Source organism: Rhincodon typus, chromosome 25 (genome assembly GCF_021869965.1).
Source record: "Rhincodon typus isolate 14 chromosome 25, sRhiTyp1.1, whole genome shotgun sequence".
Taxonomy (NCBI): Eukaryota; Metazoa; Chordata; class Chondrichthyes; order Orectolobiformes; family Rhincodontidae; genus Rhincodon; species Rhincodon typus.
The window spans coordinates 40,990,375-41,016,919 of record NC_063356.1 but is presented as its reverse complement, the minus strand read 5'-3'; the positions used below and the strand labels follow the sequence as shown (position 1 = coordinate 41,016,919).

Genomic DNA, 26,545 nt, shown 5'->3' with positions numbered 1-26,545 from the left:
CTCTATTCCTATTGGGTCAGATATAGCTATTCTGTCTACCATCTTGTATAGTTGGTGGGGGGAATTGAAGCTGTTTTTTGCTGAAAGGAAATGGACTGGTTAGGTGAAAATTTCAGTGGTTAGCCCTCTTGTGCCTATTCTGGCCTAGTAGTATACCAGTTGCTGTTGGGAGGTGGTCACTTTCATATGCCTAGGGCTTTCAGCTTTATGCCATGAGGTACTATGCACTCAGAAATCAGGGTCCTAACGTCTGCTTTAACATCCCACTCCAAGTTCAGTTCAGTAGAGAGTGTAAAATGTATAAAGCCCATTTAACCTGTAGCTTCAGTATCTATTAAAGATTTTTGTGGAGTCATTCAGTGCAAAAGAGGCCCTCTGGCCCTTTGACTGTGTACCATCAAAACACCCTCTTACCTACACTAGTACCACTTTTCCACACCAGGACCGTGGCCTTGAATGTTATGACACTGCAAAAGAAGTTTTTAAAATTTGGGAGGTTTCCCACCTCAACTACCCTTCCAGACAGTACATTCTTGTACCCACCACCAGCTCTGTAAAAAAGGTTTTCTTAAAATATTTTGCAAACCTCCTGCCTTTCACTTTAAAAGTGTTTCACAAAGCCAGAAATTGCTGGAGATATTCAGCAGGTCTTGCAGCATCTGTGGAGGGAAAGCAAAGTTAAAATTTCGAGTCAAATGACACTTCTTCAGAACCCATTCTTCCTATTGTGTGGTGATCAAAACTATATGCAATCCTCCAGTTGTAGCCTGACCAAAGTTCTGTACAGCTCCAACATAACCTTCCTGCTGTTATAATCTATGTCTCAAATGATAAAGTCAAGTATCCCACATGCCTTCTTAACTACCCTATTAACCTGTTCAACCATCTTTAGGGATCTGTGAACAAGCATCCCAAGATCCCTCTGTTCCTCTAAACATCCTCATGCCCTGTTTTGCATTGAATATTGCTTTGTTGCTTCTTCCAGAGTGCATCAATCACATTTATCATGGTTATGTTTCATCTGCAACTGATCTGGCAAATCTGTCTTTGTTATCTTGAAACCTAAGACTTCCCTCCTCATTGGCAGCCACGCAGCCAATCTTTGTGTCATCCATAAATTTACTTACATTCTCATCTATATAATTTATGAATATCACAAACAACAAGGGTCCCAGCACCGATCCCTGTGGAATGCCACTGGACACCGTCTGAAGTCACACAAATAGCCTACTACCAGCACCCGCTGTCTCCTGCCACTTTTGGATCCAACTTACCAAATTACCCTGGATACCAGGAGTTTTTAACTTGCTTTATCAGGTTTGCCATGTGGGCCTTTGTGAAAGGCCTTGCTTAAATCGAGATAAACTACATCAACTGCCCTACTCGCATCTACACACTTGATCACCTGGAAAATTCCAATCAAATTTGTTAGGCATGGCCTCCCTCTGACAAAGCCATGCTGACTCTCCCTGATTAAACCTTGCGTCTCTAAATAGACATTAATTTTCTCCTTCACTATTTTCTGTAATTGTCCCCCTACTACTGATGTTGCACTTAGTGGTCTGTAGTTCCCTGGTCTATTTCTACCATACTCTTGTAAATTGGAACCACATTAGCTGTTGTCCAGTCCTCTGGCACATCCCTTGAGGCCAGAGGCAATTTAAAGATTTGGGTTAGAGCTCCTGGTGCTTCCTCTTTTGTCTCAAGCAGCAGCCTGGCATACAGCTCATTTGGACCTGTATACTGAACTGTGAAGTCTTCTTACATTACTACTCCAAAAACTGTTGGCACAGAATTTCTCAGTGGTTTAATAATTTGCAGATTTCTAACCAAATACTTCTGGTCTGAAAGTTTAACAAACTGTTACAAGACAAGTATACTTTCCCTGAATTGTTCTATAATTCTTTCTAGCAGAGAAACTATATCTTGCTTCTGATCTTAGGTCTCTAAGGTGCCCTAAATTTTAATCTCAGTTTTCTAAATTAAAATCAATCCCTACTCTGAACCAAAAGCAAGCTGATGGCCTTAAATGTTTATACTTCATGTCATAACCATTATAGTATAAACAATCCTCCATTAACTCTCCAGGGATTCTCCCTCTCTGACAAATACTGAATTAAGTCACTATTCTGGAAGGGCTTTCTGACCTCTTCCTTCTTTAACACATGCACTACTTTTGAAATGGAAATGCTACTGTTGTAATTGATATTATTATTTATTTTATATATAAATAAATCACACACCTCTCCCCACAATCCAGTCCCACCCATTGTGGTTAACCTTCCCCTACTTCCAGTCTAATGTGTACCTGTAAATTGACTTAGTCTCGGAGCCAACTGAAATTCCTAAGACTCTGAATGGAAAACAATCCCAGAAATATCCCTCAAGTTCATATGTCACAAATAATACTCCCCCAGAAAGATCCTTAAGTGAGTACCAAATGTGATTCATAATTGTATAATTGTAGAATAAGATGGAGATGTGAGTCTGTTTCTATTTATGGGGTATTCCTGGGAACCCCAATCCGTACTCATTTCAGGGACAGTTCTGTCCCTTCTGACTGGTCCAAACTGAAGTTATGGGTGTACAAGATGAGTGTGGAGAAATCCCAGTTCATTTCCAGGTTTTACTGGATTTCACTTGAGTGACAGCATTCCCTCAGATTTTCACTTGACCCACTAAGGGTAGAGAGTTTTTTTTCAGGAAAACTAGACTGTTCTCCGAAAAAACGTGGGATATGAAGGTGAGTTGGACAGTATTTGTTAGAGATCTTGCTTGAGCAAACAGGGAAGGGTAGAATTTTACTTGAATACTAAATGGTATTCCTTAGTAATTCGCCGCATCATGTGATATGATAGAAAAGGCTCCCGGTAATTGGGTCTTAATGTGCTAAATCAAGTTTGTTATACTCTTGTGTTTTAGTTGCTCCCATACCTAGTGATGGATATTATGAGGGATTATCCTGGTGTTCCAGGACTCTTTGTGGCAGCCGCATACAGTGGGACTTTGAGGTACTGTACATCTGAATCCATTTGTTCCTTCTAATTGATCTCTCTCTAATGCTGTTTCCTTCAGTGTTGAAGTCCTGATTCTGTTTCATTGTTTTTTTTTAGTACGGTTTCCTCTAGCATCAATGCATTGGCTGCTGTCACAGTGGAAGACATCATCAAACCTTTCACCAGTTTTTCAGAGCAGAAACTTTTTTGGATCACAAAGGGACTCAGTAAGTTGGATTTCACAACTACGAATGTTCAAATAAATGTAAAAATCACTTCCAAGTGGGAAATAGAATTGGTACGAGTTGATCCCGTTCTCAGTCGGGAAATGAACACCAATCTGTGCTGGTAGCTCTGCATTTACGCATCAAATTCATTCTTTCCTGGGACCTTAAAACTGTGGAACTGTTTTTGTCTCTCAGACTTACCCTCCACTTGTAAGCTGTATTTTCTGAAAATCCATATAATCTTGCAATTGTTCCTGTCTGATATAACTCATCAGCTCTTGACAGCTTTGATGGTGGTCTGCACAATGTACTATCAGTTTTCAGAACCTATTTGAGCCATCTTCATCATCACACTGTTCTTATTTGCAAGTGATATGAGTTCCTGTTTAATTGGAGATGACCAACTGGGAAACTCAACACTAACTCAAAGAGACCTTTCATTGTTATTCACAATGGACCATTCGTGAATTAATGCAAATTGCCAAGTGTAGGACAGTCATCATGAAAGGCTCTTATGGAATGAAGACCATCTATTTGTCTAAGAGAATTGTTAATTACTGTATTTGACCATGAATATGCTGCATTTAGCAGGGATATTCTTTTCTACACTAGCTACTCATTTGTTTCGTAGGCTTCATGTTTGGAGTCATCTGCATTACAATGGCTGCATTGTCCTCTGTGATGGGTGGCGTACTGCAGGTAGGATTCATCCGTGTTTTTAGATGTAACTCGACTTCACCTCTGCTGAATTTTAGCCTTCATCAGCGTGGCTGACTCTTGCACAAACAACATTCTCTCATTTGAAGTAACCACTCTCGGGAGCTCACAATTTAGCTGAGAAATCATGATCTACCCTCCAACAATGCACATTAATCACTCACCTCAACTTTTCCTACTGTACCAATGTGGGGTTTCCATTTCTCGTGCCAGTCTTCAGTGGTCAGATTCTCAGAGATTGCCAGTTTAGGACTGCAGACCTATGCTACTAGAAGCTTAATTGAGAAACCTGACAAGATCCAGAGGTAGTAAATTGTTAATTCCATTAGTCTGAGCTGCATATGGAACCCAATTTAGTTGTAAGAGCTTTGGTCTGACACTGTTGCCAGATTTGTATATTCCAATTACACTTTTTACCCCAAAACACTTGTGCAAGTAAGAATTCCTCCCCGGATGGAGACCGTACTGTGTTCCAACTGCTGAATAAATGCTGGGTTAGCATTTATACCCATCCCTTACTGTCCTTTCAACTGAGGCCTTGCTAAGGTTTTTTTTTATTTATGGATGGGATGTGAGCATCATTGGCTGGGCCAGCATTTATTGCACATCCTTATTTGCCCTTACGGTGGTGGTGAGCTGTCTTCTTGAACTGCTGCAAGCTATGTGCTTAGAAATCTCCTAACAGATAACAGCCTGAACCTTTATCCCCGTGATCTGAAGTTTGCAAACATATTGTGCTACTTCTTTGTACCTGTTTTTACTTGCAATCTTATCGGCTGGATATTTCCTGTGGACCTCTGAACCTTGCTGTCAGGCTCAAATGGGGATCAGAAGGCCACTCATTGTGGGAGAAAATTATTCACGATGATTTTCCTTGATTTGGCCATTTACTGGCCCCGGAGTTGAGTTTGCCATCTATTGATGAGTGCTCCTCAAGGGTCGAGGGCTAACAGGAAGTCATTGAAAGCAGTAGCAGAACAACATGGCAGATAAGTGAGAAGGGGAGGACACTTCAAAATGGTGGCATCCTCTCTGTAAATATTTCATGTTTAAAATATGCAATGGCCTCTACAGCCAGGCCACCATTATGGTGGGATACCTGCTGCTGCACTTCAAGTAGACTGGGAGGCCTCTAAGTCTGCCTGGAGAGCCAGCCCCTGGTCTGCTGCTTGGAGGTTGTTTCCATGCAGCTGAACTGGCCCTCACCATATGCAGTGACCTAGAGGCTGACTGGAAAATGACACTGGCACAGAATGGATCTGGGAAATTGGCACGCTGGGCGCGACATGAAATTATGTGCCCACCTCCTGCCCTCAGACGCTGCTGAAAATCCTGCCTATTCCATCTGCCTCTTAGTTTGTGCTGGGTTCAGCCCCAATTTTACAGCATTATGTTGAAATGCATGTCTATTACAAAACATTTTCTGTTTCAGAGCTTTCAGTAAATTAATATTCTGGACTTTTAGTGACAGTTCCTTCAGGAGGAAGAAAATTTAATAGAGAACAGGAAATGTCATTAAAATATTACAATTCCAGAGCTGCAGCAGTACTTCAGAGCATACAATTTACCTAAGGATCAAAAGTAACTAGTTAGTCTGGTGACAAAAGATTAAAACCTATTTTAAACTGAGAGGCAGATGAATTAACATAAACCTAGTGATTTTCACTGGTGTCAATGATTTGTCTTTTTCAAACTGCTTCACATTTCTCTGTCACAAATATCATTCAGATATATCAGCCCTCCACTTTCTCCTTTGTTTTCCAGGCTGCCCTCACTATTTTTGGGATTCTTGGTGGTCCATTACTCGGGTTGTTCCTGCTAGGCATGGTATTCCGTTGGGCTAATTCAATTGTAAGTACCTGACACACATCAGGGATTCATGAAGGGGTTTTACAAACAGTCTGGAACTAAAATGAATAATTCGGGAGGAAATAGGGAACCGAATGACAATTAATGCAAGTCCCAAGAGATCCAGGTACATCAAGAAGTGAAAGTAACAAAATGTATGAAAAATCAGGAAAGTGAGAGAATACAATCGCGAAATGCCAGACTTCTACTATACAGTGCCCTGGTTCAACTGCACCGGGAGAATTGTGAACAGTTCTGGGCACCACACCTTTGGAGGGATATATTAGCCTCAGGGGACTGGAACTTTGATTTTCCAGAAATAGTTGCAAGGGTTAAATTATACAAAATACTGTTGTATTGTATGGAATTAGTAAATTAAAGAGTGATTTGATTGAAGTTTCTATGATGAAATGTAGATAGGTAGGGAAGAGCGAAAGAAACTATTTCTGCTGGTTGGATAGTCAGGACAAGGGACATGGTGTAAAAGTTAGAACCATTTCGACCTTTCTGGAGTGAAATTAGAAAACACGAAATGATGTAACGTGTGATAATTTGGATTTCTCTTCTACAAATTGTAATTGATGTTGGATCAGGTGTAAATTTTAAAGATGAGATTGACTGATAAAGTTTTATCTAAGCGTTATGGGACAAAGGTATTTGTATGAAATTTGGTTTCAGATTAGTCATGATCTCAATGAATGGCAGTGGAACAGGCTTGAGGGACTAAATGGTTTACTTCTGTTTCTGTGTTCATATGTACCCATGGTAATATGATACCTGGTTTTAGGTGTATTTGTCTGTAGAGTGCAACTACCATTCCTCTTTCCTGGACTGGTTCTGAGGGGCAGTTCAGTTTACAGTGATAGAGGTACAACTGTTATTAAATTTGAACAGGAAGAAGCTGCTATCTTAAACAAAGTGTATTTTTTTTTTGTATGATATCAGTCAGGTTCAAGTTACATTAGAAAAACCGTAGTTTAGCAATACAGCACTTGAGTATTGCTGAAAAAGATACGTCGGCCTATCGCCCAAAAGACTAATGTGGTATATGAATTTCAGCACTGTTGTGATGCTAGATATATAGCTGCACATCCCAAAGATGGTGGATGGCATCAAAGAGCAACAAGCAAGCTACTGACTGTAGCCAAGTAGCCCATGCTTCCAAAACTCTCAATGCAGTGCCCAACATTAGGTATGATTCTGCAATTGAACAACATTTGTTACATAATCCTGATTGTAGAAAGAATTATGCTGCCACTTGATTTGGGTTCCTCTCTCAGGCTGCAAATTGAGGCATGTACTGAAAGATACATTTTGCAATACATAGAATCTGTTCTTTCCAGACAGAAAGAATGCAATAGGTGAGAGTCATTCCCTGGTTCATACCTCAAGGCAATACCTTGCCCAGTCAGAGTCAACTTTTCTTGTTTAAAACACAAAGCCTGACAGTTAATCCTTAGCTATCATTATGTCGTGCACTGTCCATGGCAGCACCTCTATCAATCAGAATTCACTTGCTAACCAATAAGCATTCTCCTGTCATACAGTATAAATATTGATTTCCCTTTTGACTTTGGTCTTCTTGTGACATGACCTGATTTAGCAAGAGAAGTTTTGTCAAAATGTGTCTTCTCAGCAAGACCCAAGTTAATGAACATTGTGACCAAGAGTATAAGAAACCTATGAATCTTCACAAGATTTAAGACTTTCTGCCTTATTGTTACCTAAGCCTGTATGACATCTTCACACTGGCCAGAACTTTTCGCAGCCTCCAGCATTAACCGTTTCAGAACTATTATATTGTACAATAGATTTAATATATACTTCTGGACCTTATTACTGATTAGCATCATTTGAATTTGTCTGAAGGCACTCAAACAGGCACATATAGATTTAGCATTTAAGTGATGAAGTGATCAGATGCTGTTTTTTGTGGAGTTGTAAGTTGGTCTTCATTAATTCAAGGTTGAATTAGATAGCCCCAAAAACAGGCATGAGAATCACAATGTGAAATTACCCCACATCAGTCAAAGAGAAAGCAGACAGTATGCCAACTTTGTGCTACCTGCTCATTGTAATAATTGTTCCAGGTTGCCAGGAGTAACTGGAATGAACACAAAGGCAGAGTGCCCAATAATGTTGTCTGATAACACATACTTAAAGTTAACCTGCACTTCTTAAATATATCCTGCACTGCTTAAATATATCCTGCACCTCTTATACAGAAGGTACGTCGTGACTGCTGGAGGTGACAGGATCATTTTGAATCGTGCAACAAACAAAGCAGTGGCTAATGATGGGAGAGAGCATGCACCCAGGTTTTCTCATGCTGCAAGGCAATCTTGAAAGAGGAGGTGAAAAAGAAGAGAGATGTTCTATTTCCACATTGGAGACAGGGCACCCTGCAGATAGAGAATGAGACAACAGTGAGAACAGATAACCATAGGTCACTGACAGGTGTTATAGCCGTGTTCAACTAGATGTAATGGTATACTGTTTATATACTGACCTCACTGTACGGGGAAACAGTGCTGCAATAGTAATGTCACTGGACTAGTAAGCCAGAACCCAAGATAACGTTCTGGTGAAATTTGAATCCAATGCAAATCTGGATTGAAGAGCTGACCTGATAATGACAATTAGAAGGGTGTAGGCCCGAAATGTCAGCCTTCCTGCTCCTCTGATGCTGCTTGGCCTGCTGTGTTCATCCAGCTCTACACCTTGTTATCTCCTAAACTAGCCATTTTTTTTTTGTCATAAAAACCCATCTGGTTCAGTAATGCCCCTTAACGAAAGAAATTTGCCATCCTTACCTGGGCTGGCCTACATGTGACTCCAGACCCACAGCAATGTGGCTGACTCTTAACTGACTTGTGGCCAATTAAAGAGGAGAAATAAACGCTGCCATTGCCAATGATACCTGTATCCCATGAATGAATGAAAGAAATCAAGTCAGATTCATTTAAAGTATTGTCATATTCGACCATAGTTACTGTTCAAATTACCACACCCCTATCACTGACCTATCAATGATTTCTATCAGTCGCCCCTCATACCTATCATTCACATATTTCGTTTCACTTCACTTTCCTACACTTAGCACTGCTGCAACCTTTACACCGATAGCTAACAGCTTCCGCACTGTGCCAGCTATTTTTCAAATCCCATTTCACCTCACCCTTACAGGCAACGACTGGTGTTCCCATGTTGTTCTCACATTTCACATCCTTCCTCACATTGTCCTAGTACATGTATCCATTCATATATAGAAGAACTGTAACTGGGATATACAATGGAGGACCACCAAAAATCAGTCATTGTGAAGACAAGCCATCACTTCATTTCACGTGTTGTGAAACTATCAGCTCATGCATGTAGGATAATTTGACCATGATGTGGTAAATCTATCTGTCCTGAGTTGGAGCAGAATCAGGAGAGGAGTGGAGTGGAGTACAGTGAATCTGCGGATGAACGGTGGCAGCAGAGCTGCCAGATAAAAAACCTGAGTAGGAGGACCCAGACTGAGGTCAGTCAGAGCAGCAGCAGGAGAGGAGTGGAGAGGATCACTGAATCCAGAGGCAGAGCTCCAGTGGTGACATCAGGTTTCATAAAGTGATGCGGGGCAAGAGAATTGGCTGCTTAGGAACCAACTTTACGGACTGAGAGAGTAGTAGCGGGTGGGAGATAGAATGTAAAGTCCTTATTTTTGACGTTTGTAGTTTGTTAAGAAGAGTGAGAGAAAGAGAGGGAAAACAAGAAATCTGATTTGATGAGTTGTGGGTAAGTTTGAATAATTAGTTTCTAGTTTATTGAATGTAGTTGGAAAGTTCAAGAAGGAGAATTCTCTTCCATGCTCCGCCTGTAATAATGTGGGAAATCAGGAACACTTCCGGTGTCCATGGTCAGTGTGTATACAGGAAGTGTGATGAGATGCAGCTGCTGATTCACTGCATGGAGTGGCTGGAGCTGCAAATGGACTCACTGTGGAGCATCCATGATGCTGAGGATGTCGGAGATGGCAAATTTAGTGAGCTGGTCACACATAACAGCTACACAGACAGAAAAGTGTGGGTGACTACTAGGAAGACTGGTAAGTGCGGGCAGGCAGTGCAGGAGTCTTATGTGGCCATTCCCCTTTCAAAGAGCTATACCATGTTGGATACTGTTGGTATGGATGGCCTCTCAAATTTGTGGCACTGCCGTTGGCTCTGCTGCACAACAGAGGAGGGAAAAGACTGGGAGAGCTGTCATGATAGGGAACCGATTGTAAGGGGAACTGACAGCAACTGTGGCAGCAAACAGGACACTGGAATGGTATGTTGCTTTCCTGGTGCCAGGGTCAGGGATGTCTTATAGGGGTTGCAGGGCATTCTGAAGAGGGAGGGTGAACAGCCAGCAGTCGTGGTACATGCTTAAAAAGGAAATGAGATCTTTCAACAGGAATTTAGAGAGTTAGGTATTGGATTAAAGAAGAAGACTCCCACAGTCCAGTTTAGGTGGTTTGGCCATGTTAAATTGCCTGTTGGGTCTAGGGATGTTTAGGTTATGTAGATTAACCATGGGAAATGTAGGGTTACAGCGACAGGGTCGGGGGTGGGGAGGGGTGGTTTTTTTTGGGTCTGGGTCACCACACTATCAAAAGGGTGTGATTGCACTCGAGAGGGTGCAGAGGAGATTCACCAGATTGTTGCCTGAGATTAAAAGTCTCAGTTATGAGGAGAGACTGGATAAGCTGCATTTGTCTCCCTTGGAGCAGAGAGGGGGATCTGATTAAACTGTACAAAATTACAATTGAGATAGACAGAGTAGATCATGAGAATGTCTTCCTCATGACTGGCAGATATGTCTAAGACCAGAGGGCATAGGTTTAAGATGTGGAGCAAGTAGTTTGGAGGGGATTTGAGAAAAAATCAATTTCACCAGAGGGTGGTTGACATATGGAATGTGCTGCCTGAGAAGATGGTGAAGGCAGGTACTATCGCAACATTTAAGAAGCATCTGAATGAATACTTAATGTGCCGGGCATAGTAGGCTGTAGACCAAGTGCAGGTAAATGGGATTTGTGTAGCTTGGGGTTTATTAGTCAGTATGTACCTGATAGGCTGAAGGGCCTGTTTCTGTGTTGTATGACTCAATGACATTTGTGCTGCAGCAACACAGGGGGCAAGGACAGTGGATGTGCCAAATTGTCATTTTACATTGTCAATTACACACATTTCATTGGAGAGAACCCAAGTCTGGATTTCCACAATCCAGTTTATAGAAAGTTGATGGGCAAATGCAACAAAAACTCCAGTGCTTTGGATAGACTGCCAGAAAACTGCAATTCAACTGGCATGGAAGACTCTAGCAACAATATGACATAGGACTTTGCACAAAGCTTGACACAAATACTCTCCAGTATGACCAGCACTATCAACAAGGCTGTAGAACCCAAACATGATGCAATAACCTACACACTAAAGCCCAGTGAAGGGACATACCCCTGAACTCACTGTAGCACATTCCAGTGAATACACACTCTTAGCATTCACCTGTTGTATTGCAGTGAATACACACACTGAGCATTTGCTGAGTGAATACACATGCCAGAAAATCACCGTTTCACTTCCCAGTTAATTCACACACCCTGCACACAATGTATGAAGTGACCATAAATACACACACCCAGCACTCACAGCATTGTATCTTCGTGAATATATACACTGAGCACTCACTCCATAATGCACCAATAAATAGAGGCATCCCAGTGAATACACATGCAAAGCATTCATTGTTCAGTATATGTGGTGTTCTCACTTTATGCACGTCCCAGCGAATACAGAAACCATGCACTCTCTACAATCACATCCCAGTGAGTGCACATACCCTGCACGCATGATATAAACTGGTCACACAGCGCCGCAGTCACTGCATCATCTCCCAGTGAAGAGACATGCTGTAGTCAGTGTGTCATTCCCCTTTGAGTAGAGGCATCCCAGTGAATACATGTGCCAAGTATTCATTGTTCAATATATTGTTCACTCACTGTGTGCATTTCCCACTGAATACAAAAAAACCCTGCACTCCCTGAAAACATGTCCCAGTGAGTGCGCACACCTTGCACTCAGTGTATTATAAACTGGTATATAGACAACACAACACCCATTCTACCACTTAACAGTGAGTGCACGAGTCCAGAACTCAGTGTATCACATCTAGGGAATACACACTCACTGTTTGGTACACTGGCCATTATTGGTCAGTGCATTGAGTATAGGAGTTGGGAGGCCATGTTGCAACTGTTCAGGACATTGGTTAGGCTACGTTGGAATACTGCATTCAATTCTGGCCTCCCTGCTACAGGAAAGATGCAATGAAACCTGAAAGGGTTCAGAAAAGATTTACGAGGACGCTGCCAGAGTTGGAGGGCTTGAGCTATAGGGAGAGGCTGAATAGGCTTGGGCTATTTCCCTCGAGTGTCAGAGGCTAAGGGGTGACCTTCTAGAAGGTTATGAAATCATGAGGGGCATAGATAAGGTGAATAGCCAAGGCCTTTTTCCTGGGATAGGGTCATCTAACACTAGAAGAATAGGTTAAATTGAGTGAGGAAAAGTTTAAAAGGGACGTAACGGGCAACTTTTTTATGCAGACGTTGGTGCGTGTATCGAATAAGCTGCCAGAGGAGGTGGTGGAGGCTGATACAATTACAACATTTAAAAGGCATCTGGATGGGTATATGAGTAGGAAGGTTTAGAGGGATGTGGGCCAAATGCTGACAAATGGGACTAGATTAATTCAGGATATCTAGTTGACATGGACAAGTTGGACCGAAGGGTCTGTTTTCATGCTGTACATCTCTATGACTGTATTTGCCTGTTTATGAATGATGCAACTATGTTTGCCAGTATGGAATTTATCCTGAAATGTTAACAGAAAATGCTGGAAATATTCAATAGCTCTGTCTGACTGCATCTCTGGAGACAGAAACTGACCGTCTTTGGAAGTAGGCATAATGGAAAATGGGCCTTGATGATGCTGGGTTCAGCTGCTGAAAATCTCACAGTTATGCGTTTTCATTGCTGGATGGACAGAAAATGAAACACCAACTTTACTTGCCATCTAATTAAACTAGTTGAAATTATTAAAAGCCAATCGATCACAACGTTATGAAGCCCACAGCATTTTACACATCATTCACCAACCACATGGTGGAGACTCAGCAGGATTTAATAAGCAGCAGACAAACAGGATTTAAAGGGGCCAGAAAGACTTGAGCAGAAGAATCTGGGAAAACAGTAGAATACATTGGAAGGTGAGAGACAGAAATCTATGCATCAAGAAGTCCATCTGGAAAAATTGGCCTCATGATCATTGCATTGATTATTCTGATGGAGACTCAACCACTGAGGAGGAAAACTAGGAACTAAATCAAAGGTAGCAACCTTGTAGCCACCTACAACTGCAACCTGGTGATGGGGGGAGGGCGGAAGCTTACAGGGTACCCTGGGAGTAAAGACATTCTAGAAAAAAAGGCTCCCCGGATGTACAGCATTTACAACATTCCTGTAGATGTGGAAGAGGCTGTATCCAAGACTGCTCTTGGCACAAGAGATGGTGACAGCTCTGATTCACGTGATGGTGGTGGAAGTTAGTACTATAGGTGGGCATCTAATGTCAGTGGCTTGCAAGCTCATGGTCAACCTGAATTTCTGTAATTCAGGCACATTATGAAAGAGATGGATGCTGCATCTCTGAATCAGTCACACTTCGCTGCTGCAAGATTATGATCAAAACTCTCTTAGGAAGTCCAATCGATACATGAAATCTACCGTGATATGAAGTCTGGCCAAGAGAGTCAGAGGCTTTGTGATTATGGCTGGATTTCGCAAAGTCCAGGGAGCCTCGACTGCGCACATTTGGGCACTCCCTCACCTCATCTGTGATCACCACAAGTGAGTCTTGCTAGCATGTGCTCATCTCCTGAATCATTCAAAACGTGTACATTCTCAGGCCATCCCAGATTCCACAGCTCTTGACACCTCCCCTCCCCATCCCTCCACCCCCCCCCCATCCCTCCACCCCTGTATGACTAATGGATGAGGCACATAGACCATTGGTTTAGGGAAGATGAGATTTAGCTGCCTGGATTGTGCATGTGGTGCTTTTGGTATGCCCAAGTAAGGGTGACAGATTGTGTTTGTCTGCTGCAGCTTGCATAACATGGCGCTGCAGCGGGGTAGGCTCTGGCTGTGGATAAAATCAAGGACTGTCAGCTTTCCTTTGGTATGGATCGTATGAGGAAGTTGAGGAGAAGCCTCAGTATCTGTACAATCCCCTATACCACTTGGAGACCATCAAGCTTTTGGTGCCTGCAATGCTCAGGAGCTATCATCCTGAATTGCAGCAAGACAGCAATTGGGTCCAAGCATTTTTGTTACAATCTGAATATAATCTTTAACAATTCAGCCAACATTTTCCGGATGTCTTTTATAATGGTCCCTCATGATAAATCTGGCCCTAAATCACTACCACCTATGCACACATTAGTATACCGGGTTAGTAATAGGCATGATGTCTTTTAAAGAAGAAAGTTCAAGGTCAATTTCATACAGGTATACACGTGGTCACCAGGTACCATTACAGTGAGTATTTGATAGTTGCATTCATTGCATATGATGCAGTGAGTGCTGTGTTGTGTATTCACTGGGGCCTGATGCAATGAGTGCTAATTCTGTGTATTCGCTGGAAGCAGATACAGGAGTGCTGGGTGTGTTTTCAAACAGAAGCTAATTCCTGTGATCACCAAGTACCATCATCAAATACCAGATTTAGTATCTTTGATTGTCCCATGTTGTGCTTGGCCTTCACTGTCAGTGGTGGAGGCAGGCTTTCATGTCTTTGCCTGGAATGACATTGGAAGCTGTCCTCTGGCTGCATGAGGCTGTGAGGTTTCCAGGGTTGAGAGGTTCACCTGACTAGTGACAGCTAGCTTCTGTGTCACCACTGCAGCCTGCAGCGAAGGGGCGGCGAAAATGCTGTTTGCAGTGGGAAGGCTCCAAGAAGAACCCCCAGATGCAGACAACCGTTGTTCATCTGAACCATTGTCTGCCTTTTAATGAGGGAGTGAAAAATCTGGCTTCCTTTGGGTTGAGGTGGAATTTGAGAATGAGGGGTAAAACCCTAAGGCCACAAGCCTTGTCTCATGAAGCATCAAGAGGGACTAGGGTTCTCAGCCAGGTGCTTTGATGTGGTCTCAAGGTGGAACCTGGTGGCTGAGTTTTGTTACTGTTTTGAACATTATCACTGACCTGTTGACTGTCTATTTGATTTCAGGGTGCACTAGCTGGTCTTGGTGTCAGTTTCATACTGACATTGTGGATAGGAATCGGTGGGCATGTCTATCGGCCACTACCTACTCAAACTCGACCATTACCCCTCAGCACAGCAGGATGTCTTGATCTCGCCGCTAAGATCCCACAATCAGCGAGAGTAGGCCCCTACTTAACAACACACCATGCACCAGACCTGACTTCCAGGTAAAGTGAAAAGAACTGAGAACAAAGTGTTTATGGATATTCATGTTCCTACAGTATTGTAGTTTGGTTCTGCTGTGGAAATTATAATTCTGTTAAATTATCTTAACCATTTTTCTGTCTGCCTGCCTTAGATATTCCCTTTACTTCTCCTTATTAAGGTCACATGTCTCTCACTTACTCTTAAAATCACTGATAAGTTATGAAACTCCTAAGTACAACAAGTCTTGTCCGTACATTTGGTGCCTAGTACACAGAGAATTGTCAATAAATTTTCTTACTCGCTTATGCTCGTTGAGCAGTTTCACCAATAGAGCAGAATTGTCAGGCAATTTGTTAAAACTGTTTACCACTGTCCCCGTGTCAATGCCATTTACCTTCACCTGTGTGATCTAACCCTAGAATTGACCAATTATGTGGGGTGAGGTGGAGATTGCTCTATTTTAATACTGTGGACACAGGCTGTGTGACTGGGGACTCTTCATACATTCAGGTGAAGGGATAGAGTGCTGCAGAGATTGGGAATATTAGTGAGTGGTACCCACTAGCATTCAGGTTTCTCCTTTTTTAATTGACTTGTGAGACATAGACGTTGCTGCTGGGTGGTGAGCATTTTATTACCTGCCCCTAGTTGCCCTTGAGAAGATGGTGGTGAGCTGCCTTATTGAACTGTTGCAGTCAATGTGCTATAGGTTGACCCCAATACTGTTAGGTAGGGAATTCCAGGATTTTGACCCGGCGACAATGAAAGTATGGCAACATATTTCCAAGTTAGATTGGTGAGTGACTTGGAGGGAACTTGGAAGTGGTGGTGTTCCCATGTATCTGCTGCCCTTGTCCTTCAAGGTGGAAGCGGGCATGGGTTTGGAAGGTGCAGTCTAGGGATCTTTGGTGAATCTCTGCAGTGCATCATGTAAATAGTGCACACTGATCCTACTGAATGTCAATGGTGGAGGAAGTGGATGTGGTGCCAATGAAGTGGGCTGCTTTGACCTGGATGGTGTCAATCTTCTTGAGTGCCCTTGAAACTGCACCCATCCAGGCAAGTGAGGAGTATTCCATCACACCCCTGACTTGTTCCTCACAGATGGTGGACAGGCTTTGGGGATTCTGGAGATGAGTTACTCACCACAGTATTCCTAGCCTCTCACCTGCTCTTGTAGTCACTGTGTTTATGTGATGAGTCCGGTTGAGTTTCTGGTCAATGTTAACTTCCAGGATGTTGATAGTGGAGGATTTGGTGATGGTAACACCATTGAATGTCAAGGAGCAGTGATTAGATTGTCTCTTATTGGAGATGGTCATTGCCTGGCATTTGTGTGGTATGAATGTTGCTTGCAACTTGTCAGCCCAAGCCTGGATATTGTCCAGGTCTTGTCACATTTAGTCATGGACTGTTTCAGTATCTGAGAAGTCGCAAATAGTGATGAACATTGTGCAATCATCAGCAAACACCTCCACTTCTGCCATTATATTGGAAGGAAGATCATTTAGTGACCCCATTATCAGAGTGTGGAGGATGGGAGGGTGTGATAAATGAGTAAAAATGTTAACAATCTTTGACCCAGGCCTGGAGCTTCTTAATGGGCCTCAGTTCACCATAGGCTATCATTGACTAAGTTTAGCAGCCACTGTCCTTGGTCAGGATTTAACATTCTCCTGACTTCTTTGTGTGGGCAGGAGGTTTTCATCTCTAGTCTAATATGTGGTTCTTTCGTAGAATCTTATTAGTCTTAATATGAGGATGAGAAGAGGAAGAGTTAAGAAGGCCCAGGTTTGTCAGTACATTGGGAATGATAATTACTGTTAACAACAGGAGCAATGGAGAACATGCACCAAATTTCCACCACAACTGCCCCTCAACGCTCACCCCCAAACCCTGCTTCCGACCTCTTCTGATGCTCTGTAAATGTCTTTTTAGTTTTCTGTATTTTTAATTGTGGACTAATATCAGAAAATAACTTTCTTTTAAAATTGAAGGATTGTTGCACTTTTCAAAAGCAAATAGCCTGCCACTCATTGTAAGTACTGTTTACACAGCTGCTTGTTCAAGTAGTAATGGAAGTCTGGAGCCAGGATATAGGTATAAATGACATTTCAACAGGTAACAAGCAGCTGATTGATGTCGAAACGGTGGCCAGTTATCGATGACGAAGGCAAATAGTGATGTGATGATACGAGACAGGTCAATAGTTTGGGGACGTGAACGAGATAGTCACAGGCAATTGGATCATCATAAAGGCAGGGGCTGTCTCTTCTCTGCACCAAAAGGCATCTCAAGTCTGAAGATAACCAGTTTACTTCCCCACTGCAGCTGCTGTAAGCTGTGACTAGTGGGAGCTAGTAACCCTGTGTCTCCTGCAAACAGCTGAATATATCTGGAGAAAGAAGCTAGAGAAGTAGCATTCTGATCCGCAAAAGGATCATTTCAGCAAACTTCGTGGACAGAGACCACTGAGTGGCCTTTCTAGTTTTTCCTTCCATCCGTTTCTCCTATGTTCTTTCCTCTCTGTACATGTGTAGAGGGCGAGTTTATGAGGGGGGCTGTTACAGTCTTAACAAGTAGAGCTTTATGTCAACAGTTTGCAATTGTTTATATATGGTTAGAGCCTAATAATTTGTAGTAAATACTTAAGTACAGAAACCTGGTCTATACTTTTGGTCAACCTGGATCAGAAAGGCAAGGAAATGGGGGAATTATATGTAATTTTTAAAAACTTTGACTTTTGTCATGACTTCAGGAACAGCAGGGCTTGATTTACAGTGTGCTACCGCAGTGAGACAGAACATTTCTCTGAAACCTCCTAATAAGGAGTCTCTGAGGGTTCTTCTGGTCAATTCATAGGGATAAAACTTCTCTCACATCCAACTCTACCTTTGGCAGAATCCCTGGAGAAATGATAAAAACAATATGAGTTCAAGAAATGAAATACATTCTCATGAATGCTGGCCTTTGCCAAATAGGCACAGTCCAGTATACCCTACATCTCCAACACTAACTCACCGACATTTATAGCACAGGAGGAGGTCATTCACTTCATGTCCAGGCTGGTCAACTGATCCCATTATTCACTTCTTGTGGCAAAGCACTGGAGGCTGAGACAACACAAGAGAATGTTGAAATATTGCTTAATTGTTATGAAAGTTTATGACTCAATCACCGTTATGGGCAGTGCATTCCAGTTTCTCCTTAGTTTCCCTCGTTCCCTTCTGTTTCTTTCCTTACATCTATGCCTCCTGGTTACTGACTCCTCCGCTAATGGAAAAGGTGCTTTCCTCGTCACCTTATTCCTGTCCTTTATAATCTATCAGTCCCCTATCAAACTTCACTGCTCAAAGGAAAACAAACCGCAGCTTATCCAATCTTTCTTCATAGCTCAGACCCCCCAGCCCAGGCAGCATCCTTGTAAATCTCCTCTGCACCCTCTCTAGTGCAGTCACATCCTTCCTATAATCTGTTGACCAGAACTGTATTCAGTACTCCTGTTGTGATCTAAGCAGTGTTTATACAGTTCCAGTATGAATTCCCGGCTCGTGTTTCACTTCTCAATTAAGTATCCCATATGCCTTCATAATACCTTAACTGCCTGTCCTGTTATTTCAGGGCTCTGTCGGTGTACACACCAATGTCCCTTTGATCTTCAGTACTTTCTAGGGTCCTACCATTTATAGTGTAACCCTTTGGCTTGTTAACCCTCCAAAGGTGCATTACCTCCCATTTTCCATTGAATTCCATTTGCCACTACTGTGCCCACCTGATCAGTCCCTTGAAATTCCCCTGCAGGTTACCACCTGACCAGTTTGTGTTTCATCGGTGAACTTTTTGATGATTCGCCATCCACTTAACAGCAAGGGCTCCAGCACTGGTCTCTGTGGAACCCCACTGGAAACAGATTTCCAGTCACAGAAACATCCCCTGCAATCACGCTCTGCTTGCTGCCTGTCAGCTAGTTTTGGATTCAAGGTGCAACTTTGCCTTGAATTCTATGAGGTGTTACTTTGTTGACTAATCTGCCATGAGGGACCTTATCAAAAGCCTTACTAAATATAGAAATAAGAGTAAGCCATTCAGCCCCTTGAGTGTTCCACAATTCAATGAGATCATAGCTGATCTGTGGTCTAACTCCATTTACCAGCCTTTGGCCCATCTCCCTTAATAACTTTGCTTAACAAAAGAAATCTGAGATTTAAAATTAATAACTGATTGAGCAACTACCGCCATGCTTTGTCTATCAAAGTGCTTTGTAAGATCTTTCCTGACAGTCTGGCCCTCATTCTCAGAGTAAAGTCCATGTAGACCATGTCGAATGCATTACCCTCATCAACACTTCGGGTTACCTCCTCAAAATTCAATCAGATTTGTCAAACACAGTCTCCAAATTCATAATTATTATGTATCTCTCCAAGTACAACTAAATTTTTCTAACAATTTCCCCACCACTGAGGTTACATTTGTAATTTCGTCATTTATCCCTTCTGTGCTCCACCCCCCATTTTTAATAGAATCATAGAAGAATCATAGAATCCCTACAGGTAGGGACAGGCCATTCAGCCCAATGAGTCCACACCGCCCCTCTGAAGAGCATCTCACCCAGACCCATTCCCCTACCCTTGCATTTCCCATGTCTAATCCACCTAACCTAAACATCCCTGAACGCTATGGGCAATTTAACATGGCCAATTTACCTACCCTGCACATCTTTGGACTGAGGGAGGAAACTGGAGCACCCGGAGGAAACCCACATAGACACGGGGAGAATGCACAAACTCCACACAGACAGTCGCCCGAGGGTGGGATTGAACCTGAGTCCCTGGTGTTGTGAGGCACAGTGGGGCCAGCATCCTTGTGGGGAGATTTGCTATGCTGTTGAGAGGGTTGAAACTGATTTGGCAGGGGAATGGAATCCAGAGAGAATATTCAGCAGGGCAAACTGCACAGTCAGAATTAGGAGACAGCAAGTGAGTCAGGAAGACAAAGACACTATAGTCCGGTTAAGGCACAAGGGATTTTGGCAAGGTTGGATTGTATTTATTTTAATATGACGAGTCTGATAAACAAGGCTGATGAGTTGAGGGCACAATTTAAAATATGTATTTTTTAGGAACTTATACTTTGGTGGTGTGATCAGTGTGGAGGCGATGGTGTGATCAATATGGAGGGGGCATAGATTTAAGGTAAGGGCAGAAAATTTAGAAGAAGTTTTTCACTCAGAGAGTGGTGGGGATCTGAAATTCACTGTATGGGTGGTAGAGGCAGAAACCTCGTATTATTTAAGAAGTATTTCGATGTACACTTGCAATACTAAGGCATCAAAGGCCAAGTACTGGAAAATGGGATTAAGAATAAGTAGGTAATTATACTCGACTGCTGCCAACACGATAGGCTGAAAGGTCTTTTTTGCGCTGTAGACCTCTATGACTATGCCTCCAGGAGATGCTCACTGCCTGCCTCGGTCTCCTCATCTCGTTCATTCTGGAGTGAACGAGATGAGGAGACCAAGGCTAAATTAAAAAGCAGAACCAAAAAAGTTGAATGGGTTACTAACTGAGCAATGAGCTACTTAGCACAGGGTCAACAAGATTAAAGAGGTAAATGTGTGGCTCAAAGGGTGGTGTTGGCGAAATGGGTTTGAATTCTTGGGACGTTGGCACCAGTACCGGGGAAGGAGGGAGCTGTTCCAATGGAACAAGGTCCATCTGAATGAGGCTGAGACTAGAGTCCTGGCGAACTGCATAACTAGGGCTCTGGACAGGGCTTTAAACTAAATAGTGGGGGGCTGTGTTCAGTTGCATGAAAAATTATAAAATCAAAGACAAAGGAGAAGGGAGGAATGCTGGCTGGTGATGGGGTTTATTGTTACCGGAAAATAACTTGGTTCCGGGTCTTACACTCTTTGGAGGTTCAGTGCAGACTGGATGGGCCAAATGGCCTCTGTCTGCATTGTAGGGACTCTATGATTCTATGGACATTGGACTACTGGAAAGTGAGGCTGGAGAAGTAGAAATGGGGAACAAAAAAAATTGCAGAGGAACTGAATAGGTACTTTGCAAGTAGCATACCAGAACTTCGAGAGTCCGGGAGTAGAGGTGCTGGGGAAGCTGAAAGGTCTTGAGATGGATAAATTGCGCAGATGGGCTACAATCTGGCATCCTGAAGAGATAGCTGAGCAGATTGTGGAGGCCTTGGTGGTGACCTTTCAAGAATCACTGGAGTCATGGAAAGTTCCAAAGGAGTAGAAAATGGCTAATGTAACACTCCTGTTTAAGAAGGAAAGGAGGCAGAGGACAGGGAGCTATAGGCCAGTTAGCCTAACCTTGGTCGTTGGTGAGATTTAAGAGTCCATATTAAGAATGAGATTAAGGTGTACTTGGAAGTCCATGGCAAAATAGGGCCGAGTCAGCATGGCTTCATCAAAGGGAGATCATGCCTGACAATTCTGTTAAGATTTTTTCAGGAGGTAACATGCGAGTTAGACAAACGAGAGCTGGTGGACATGATGTATTTGCATTTCCAAATGATCTGTTAGGATTTCCAGAAGTTTTTGACAAGGTATTGCATGGGAGGCTGCTAAAATAAGATGAGTCCACAGTGTTAGGGACGAAGTACAGGCATGGGTAGAGGATTGACTGACTGGCAGAAGGCAGAGAGTGGGGATAAATGGGTCTTTTTCAGGATAGCAGCCAAGACTAATGGAGTTCTGCAGGGGTCAGCTTTGGGACCACAACAATTCACTTTATACATTAACGATCTGGTTGAAGGAACTGAGGGAATTGTTAGAATTAGAATTAGATTTTATTGTCACGTACTCAAGTATTGGAATACATGAGTACAGCTGCTAAGTTTGCAGATGACACAAAGATAGATGGATAGACAGGTGGTGTTAAGGAGGCAGGGAGGATACAGAAGAACTTAGACAGGGCAAAGAAGTAGAGGTGGAATACAATGTAGATCAGCCGCAGGTTTTAATTGGCAGTCAGGTAAATGCAATGAAGGCATTCATTTCAAGAGGGCTAGAATGTAAGAGTAGGGATGTACTACTGATGCTGTATAAGGCTCTGGTCAGACCACATTTGGAATACTGTGAGCAGTTTTGGAACCCATATCTAAGGAAGTATGTGTCTACCTTGGAGGGCCTACCGAGGAAATTCATAAGAACAATCCTGGAAATGAAGGGTTTTTTATACGAGGAGTGGTTGAGGACTCTGAGTCTGTACTTGATAGAGTTTAGAAGTATGAGGGGGGAGTCTCATTGAAAGTTACAGAATACTGTGAGTCCTTGATAGAAGGGGCGCCTTTAGAACTGAGATGAGGAATTTCTCCAGCCAGAGGGTAATAAATCTGTGGAACTAATTGCCACAGAAAACTGTGGCGGCCAAGTCATTGAGTGTCTTTAAAACAGAGATAAATAGGTTCTTGATTAGTCAGGGGAACAAGGATGATGAGGAGAAGTAAGGATGTTGGAGTTGAGAATCATATCTGCCATGATTGAATGGCGGAACACACTTGATAGACCAAATGGCCTGATTCTGATCCTGTATCTTATGGTCTTACGTTGATGGCATAAGGACATCCACAGTGGTGTTAGGAAAAGAATTCCAGAATCTTGACCCAGTGAAACTGAAGAAATGGCAATATAATTCCAAGTCAGGATGGAGTATGTTTTAAAGGGGAACATGCAGGATATGGTTTTTCTCTGAATCTGCTGCCCTTGTCTTCATAGGTGGAAGAGATCACAAATTGGAACCAAGGAGCCTTGGCAAGTTGGTGAAATGTGCACATGGTACAACAGCCACTATGTATCACTGGTGAGACAGCGAATGTTGAAGATGGTGGATAATATCTAATCCTAAAACTCCACCTTCTGAAGAATTCACTGTACAAACGTTCCCAAAATTGTACCTACTGAGTGTACTAATTTAGTCATAGACTGTGTTATAGGATGAAAATGTCCATACTTAGCAAATGTTCAGGCAGCAGGAAGTTGGGCTTCTCTCCCGTCAGGCTGGCTGGGATTTGAGCCCTACTTCAGGATTCGGAATAGCAGTAAGTGAGCAGTCACAGTCCTCGATCTGAGCTCCCTTTTATCAACACAGTCTATTTCACAATAATTCACAGTGATCTTTGACATACTTCAACACCAATCTTAAACATTGCTAAACAGAGATTATAATTTGAAGCTATTTGTCTTGCAGTCATCAGAAAAGCTTTAATTCCTAGTTTCCTCTTAGTAGTGTTTAAGTTCTGGACTGCCAAGCATTTATTTACAATCCTAAACTGTGTTCTCATCTTCAATTTCAGGCCAGCAATTGCGGACACATTGTATTCAATCTCATATCTTTACTTGAGCCCAATAGCAACTATCACTGTCGTGATTGTTGGTCTGATAGTCAGTTTGCTGACAGGTTAGTATTTACTCTATGAGTTTATCAAGGTTTAATAGGCAGGTAAGATAGTAACAGTATGTTAGAAAGGCATAAAGACTTCATTGATATCAATTTGTGTGCACTAAAGAACCAATTAGATGGAGCGTAGAGGATGTTCTGCTACACAGCCATTTCCAAATATGAGCTGCCATCTATCATGAAGAGGAATGAGTTTTGGGCATCCATCCTTTGCAGCAGATCCCTTCAGGAATGAGTTTGGGAATCCAGATTTTTGTGGCAGATCTCTATGAGAATGGCTTTGGGAACCTACGCTGCAGCTGATCCCTCTGGGAACAAGATTGTGGATCCACACTTTGTAGGAGAATCTCTACAAGAATGAGTTTGGGGTCCCTATTTCAGTTTCCAACATTGACACAAACTATTGCTGATGAAGCCAAACATGAGTTAGCGTTTCCTCCAACAGTGCAGTGGAGGACAAGCTGACTACTAACATCAAGAGCAAAAGTTAATTTCAGATCTCGGAGCTTTCAACCTGAAATGTTAACTTTGTTTCTTTCTCCAGAGATGATGCAAGATGATGCTGAAGATTTCCAGCAGTTTCTGTTTATATTCTGTATCTGCTGAATTTTGCTTTTGTGTTAGGGTTATTTTAATCTTCACAAGTTGAAATTCTCTTCTGAGACATTATTTGTGTAAGGTTAGTGTAATTGAAGCAGTAATTTAAGAAATCAAAGTGTTGCCTATGCATTTTTAGTATGGACTGGGAGACCATCATAGCACAATTCCTATGGCTGACCTTACACTTCACACATTGTGAAAGTTTTGTTGTCAAGATGGTGCCGTCTGGGAGACAGAAAACTGGTCAGAGTTTGCTAAAGGGACACTACCCACTGTGTCACAAGAGCCCTCTTTTGGCCGATAGATATTTTCTAATTAAAATGCTCAGAAATGTGATCACACATCTCTGAAGCAGGTGGGACTTGAACTCAGGCCTCCTAACTCTGAGATAGGGACATTACTGCAGCACCACAAGAACCTTCTAAAGCCTACTGGTGTTCCCAGGCAGTCCCCCATCCAGGTACTAACCAGACCTGAATTTACTTAGCATCCAAGATCAGTCATTTTGAGATTACTATGGCCATAGGCCCTGTTTGGCCTCCATTAGTGATGGTGACTGTGATCAGCTTTTTGCTCTGACAAGAATCAGCCCTGAAATCATGTAACATTTTGTTCAATCTCAGTCAGTTTTCAGAGTGGTTGTTTTTGTCATGTGATTGATGTGCACTGAATCTGCTACTGATTCCCATAGGAGGGAAGCAGAACGTGGTGGACAAGAAGCTGCTGATGACTTACAAGGATACACTATGCTACACCTACTATGTCAACAGAAGTATTCATTCAGAGGTACTCTATAATGATTAGCACAGATAAAGGATGGGCTAACTAAGAAAGAGAGTTAGGATAAAGGGGGCAATTGTAGGAGGGCAACCCATAACTAGTGGAGTGTCACAGAGATCAAGGCTGGGGCTACAGTTATTTATATATATATTAATAACTTGCATGAGGAAAGCCAAGTTTATGGAGGACACAAAAATAGGTGGGAAAGCAAGTGGTGCCATACAGACAGGTTGAGTATGGGAGAATCTTGTCAGATGGAATATACTGGGAGGTAATGCACTTTGGCAGAAAGAACAGAAGAACTGAACATTATTTAAATAGGGAAAAGACTGCAGAAAGCTGCAGCCCAGAGATTTGGGAGTTCTTGACATAAATCACAAAAAGCTACCATCCAAGTTCAGGAGGTAATGGGGAGCCAAATGAAATGTTGGCCTTTATTTCAAAGGGAGTGGAGTATAAAAATAGGGAGGTCTTGCTAAAACAGTGCCAGGCACTCGACCACGCCTAGAATGCTGTGTACAGTTTTGGTCCCCTTAGCTAAGGAAAGAAATCTACTGGAATTGTAGGCAGCTCAGAGAAGGTTCAATAGGCTGACCGCAAATTAGACCAGTTATATAAGTACAATGGTTACAAGAGTTGGTCAGATACTAGGAAACCTGGAACGAAAACTCATCTCCTGACTCTCCAAAGCCTGGCCACTGTTGCCTAGTGCTTCCTTAAAAAAATCTAGACAACCCTAATCAGAATGTTATGAATGAACTTGCCCAGATACCGAAGCAGTCAACTCAATACGAACACAAGCCGGTACCAATACAAAACAGCCCCAACTTTATTAGGAACAAAGTTACAATAATCTTAAATACTAAGCTGATCTTTAATACTATTTGGCCCCTTAAACTTACAACACTTCCCAAGCCTCTTGTATAATTATGCAGGTTCTTTCTCTGTCTCTGTCTGTGAAGCTGCTTTCTTCCTGTCCCTCTCTGGATGGTCACCTGGTCTCTGCCTCTTGTCATGCTGGTTTCCTGAGAAAGCCTCAGAGGATTCTAAGTGGTTACAAGAGAGGTCTGCAGATGAAACCATGTCTTTACACCTTTTAGATGGTTTTCTGGAGCTTTCTATAGTTCTGGCAATCAGAGAGATACAATTAATGCTTTAAAACAAGTGTCAGTCATTTAGATGGCATGCTATTGTTAGTTTCTTTGTGTCTGAGCCCTTCTTTGTTTAGTGGATAAGTGGTTAGGGGTTTTTCTATCCAGAATAACTGTTCTCTTTTACATTATGCTAATGTCACTAGCACCAGCTGCTGTGTTTGCACTGTGTCTGATGTGTGGGTTTTGTGATTTCAGAGTTTTACTTGGCCAGTGCACCCAGCTAAGTTAGCAATCTATCTGTGTTTTAGCAGCCAGCTACATTCCCCATTTTTGAATGGAAAAAAGCTTATGCGAATCAAGTTCAA

General features: G+C 42.4%; 1 protein-coding gene across 3 annotated transcripts in view; it reads left to right on the top strand.

Annotated features, from left to right (window-relative positions):
• LOC109911705 (sodium-coupled monocarboxylate transporter 1-like) overlaps positions 1-26,545 on the top strand; it is a 71,904-nt gene that overhangs the window by 35,879 nt on the left and 9,480 nt on the right. The window contains exons 8-14 of one of the 3 annotated variants that reach the window (XM_048612033.1): positions 2,923-3,011; positions 3,114-3,223; positions 3,855-3,922; positions 5,705-5,791; positions 15,104-15,306; positions 23,603-23,706; positions 24,998-25,092. In XM_048612033.1, the coding sequence (XP_048467990.1) occupies positions 2,923-3,011; positions 3,114-3,223; positions 3,855-3,922; positions 5,705-5,791; positions 15,104-15,306; positions 23,603-23,706; positions 24,998-25,092 (756 nt within the window). The remainder of the gene's footprint in view (positions 1-2,922; positions 3,012-3,113; positions 3,224-3,854; positions 3,923-5,704; positions 5,792-15,103; positions 15,307-23,602; positions 23,707-24,997; positions 25,093-26,545) is intronic. The other 2 variants (XM_048612031.1, XM_048612032.1) reach the window with 2 other exon arrangements.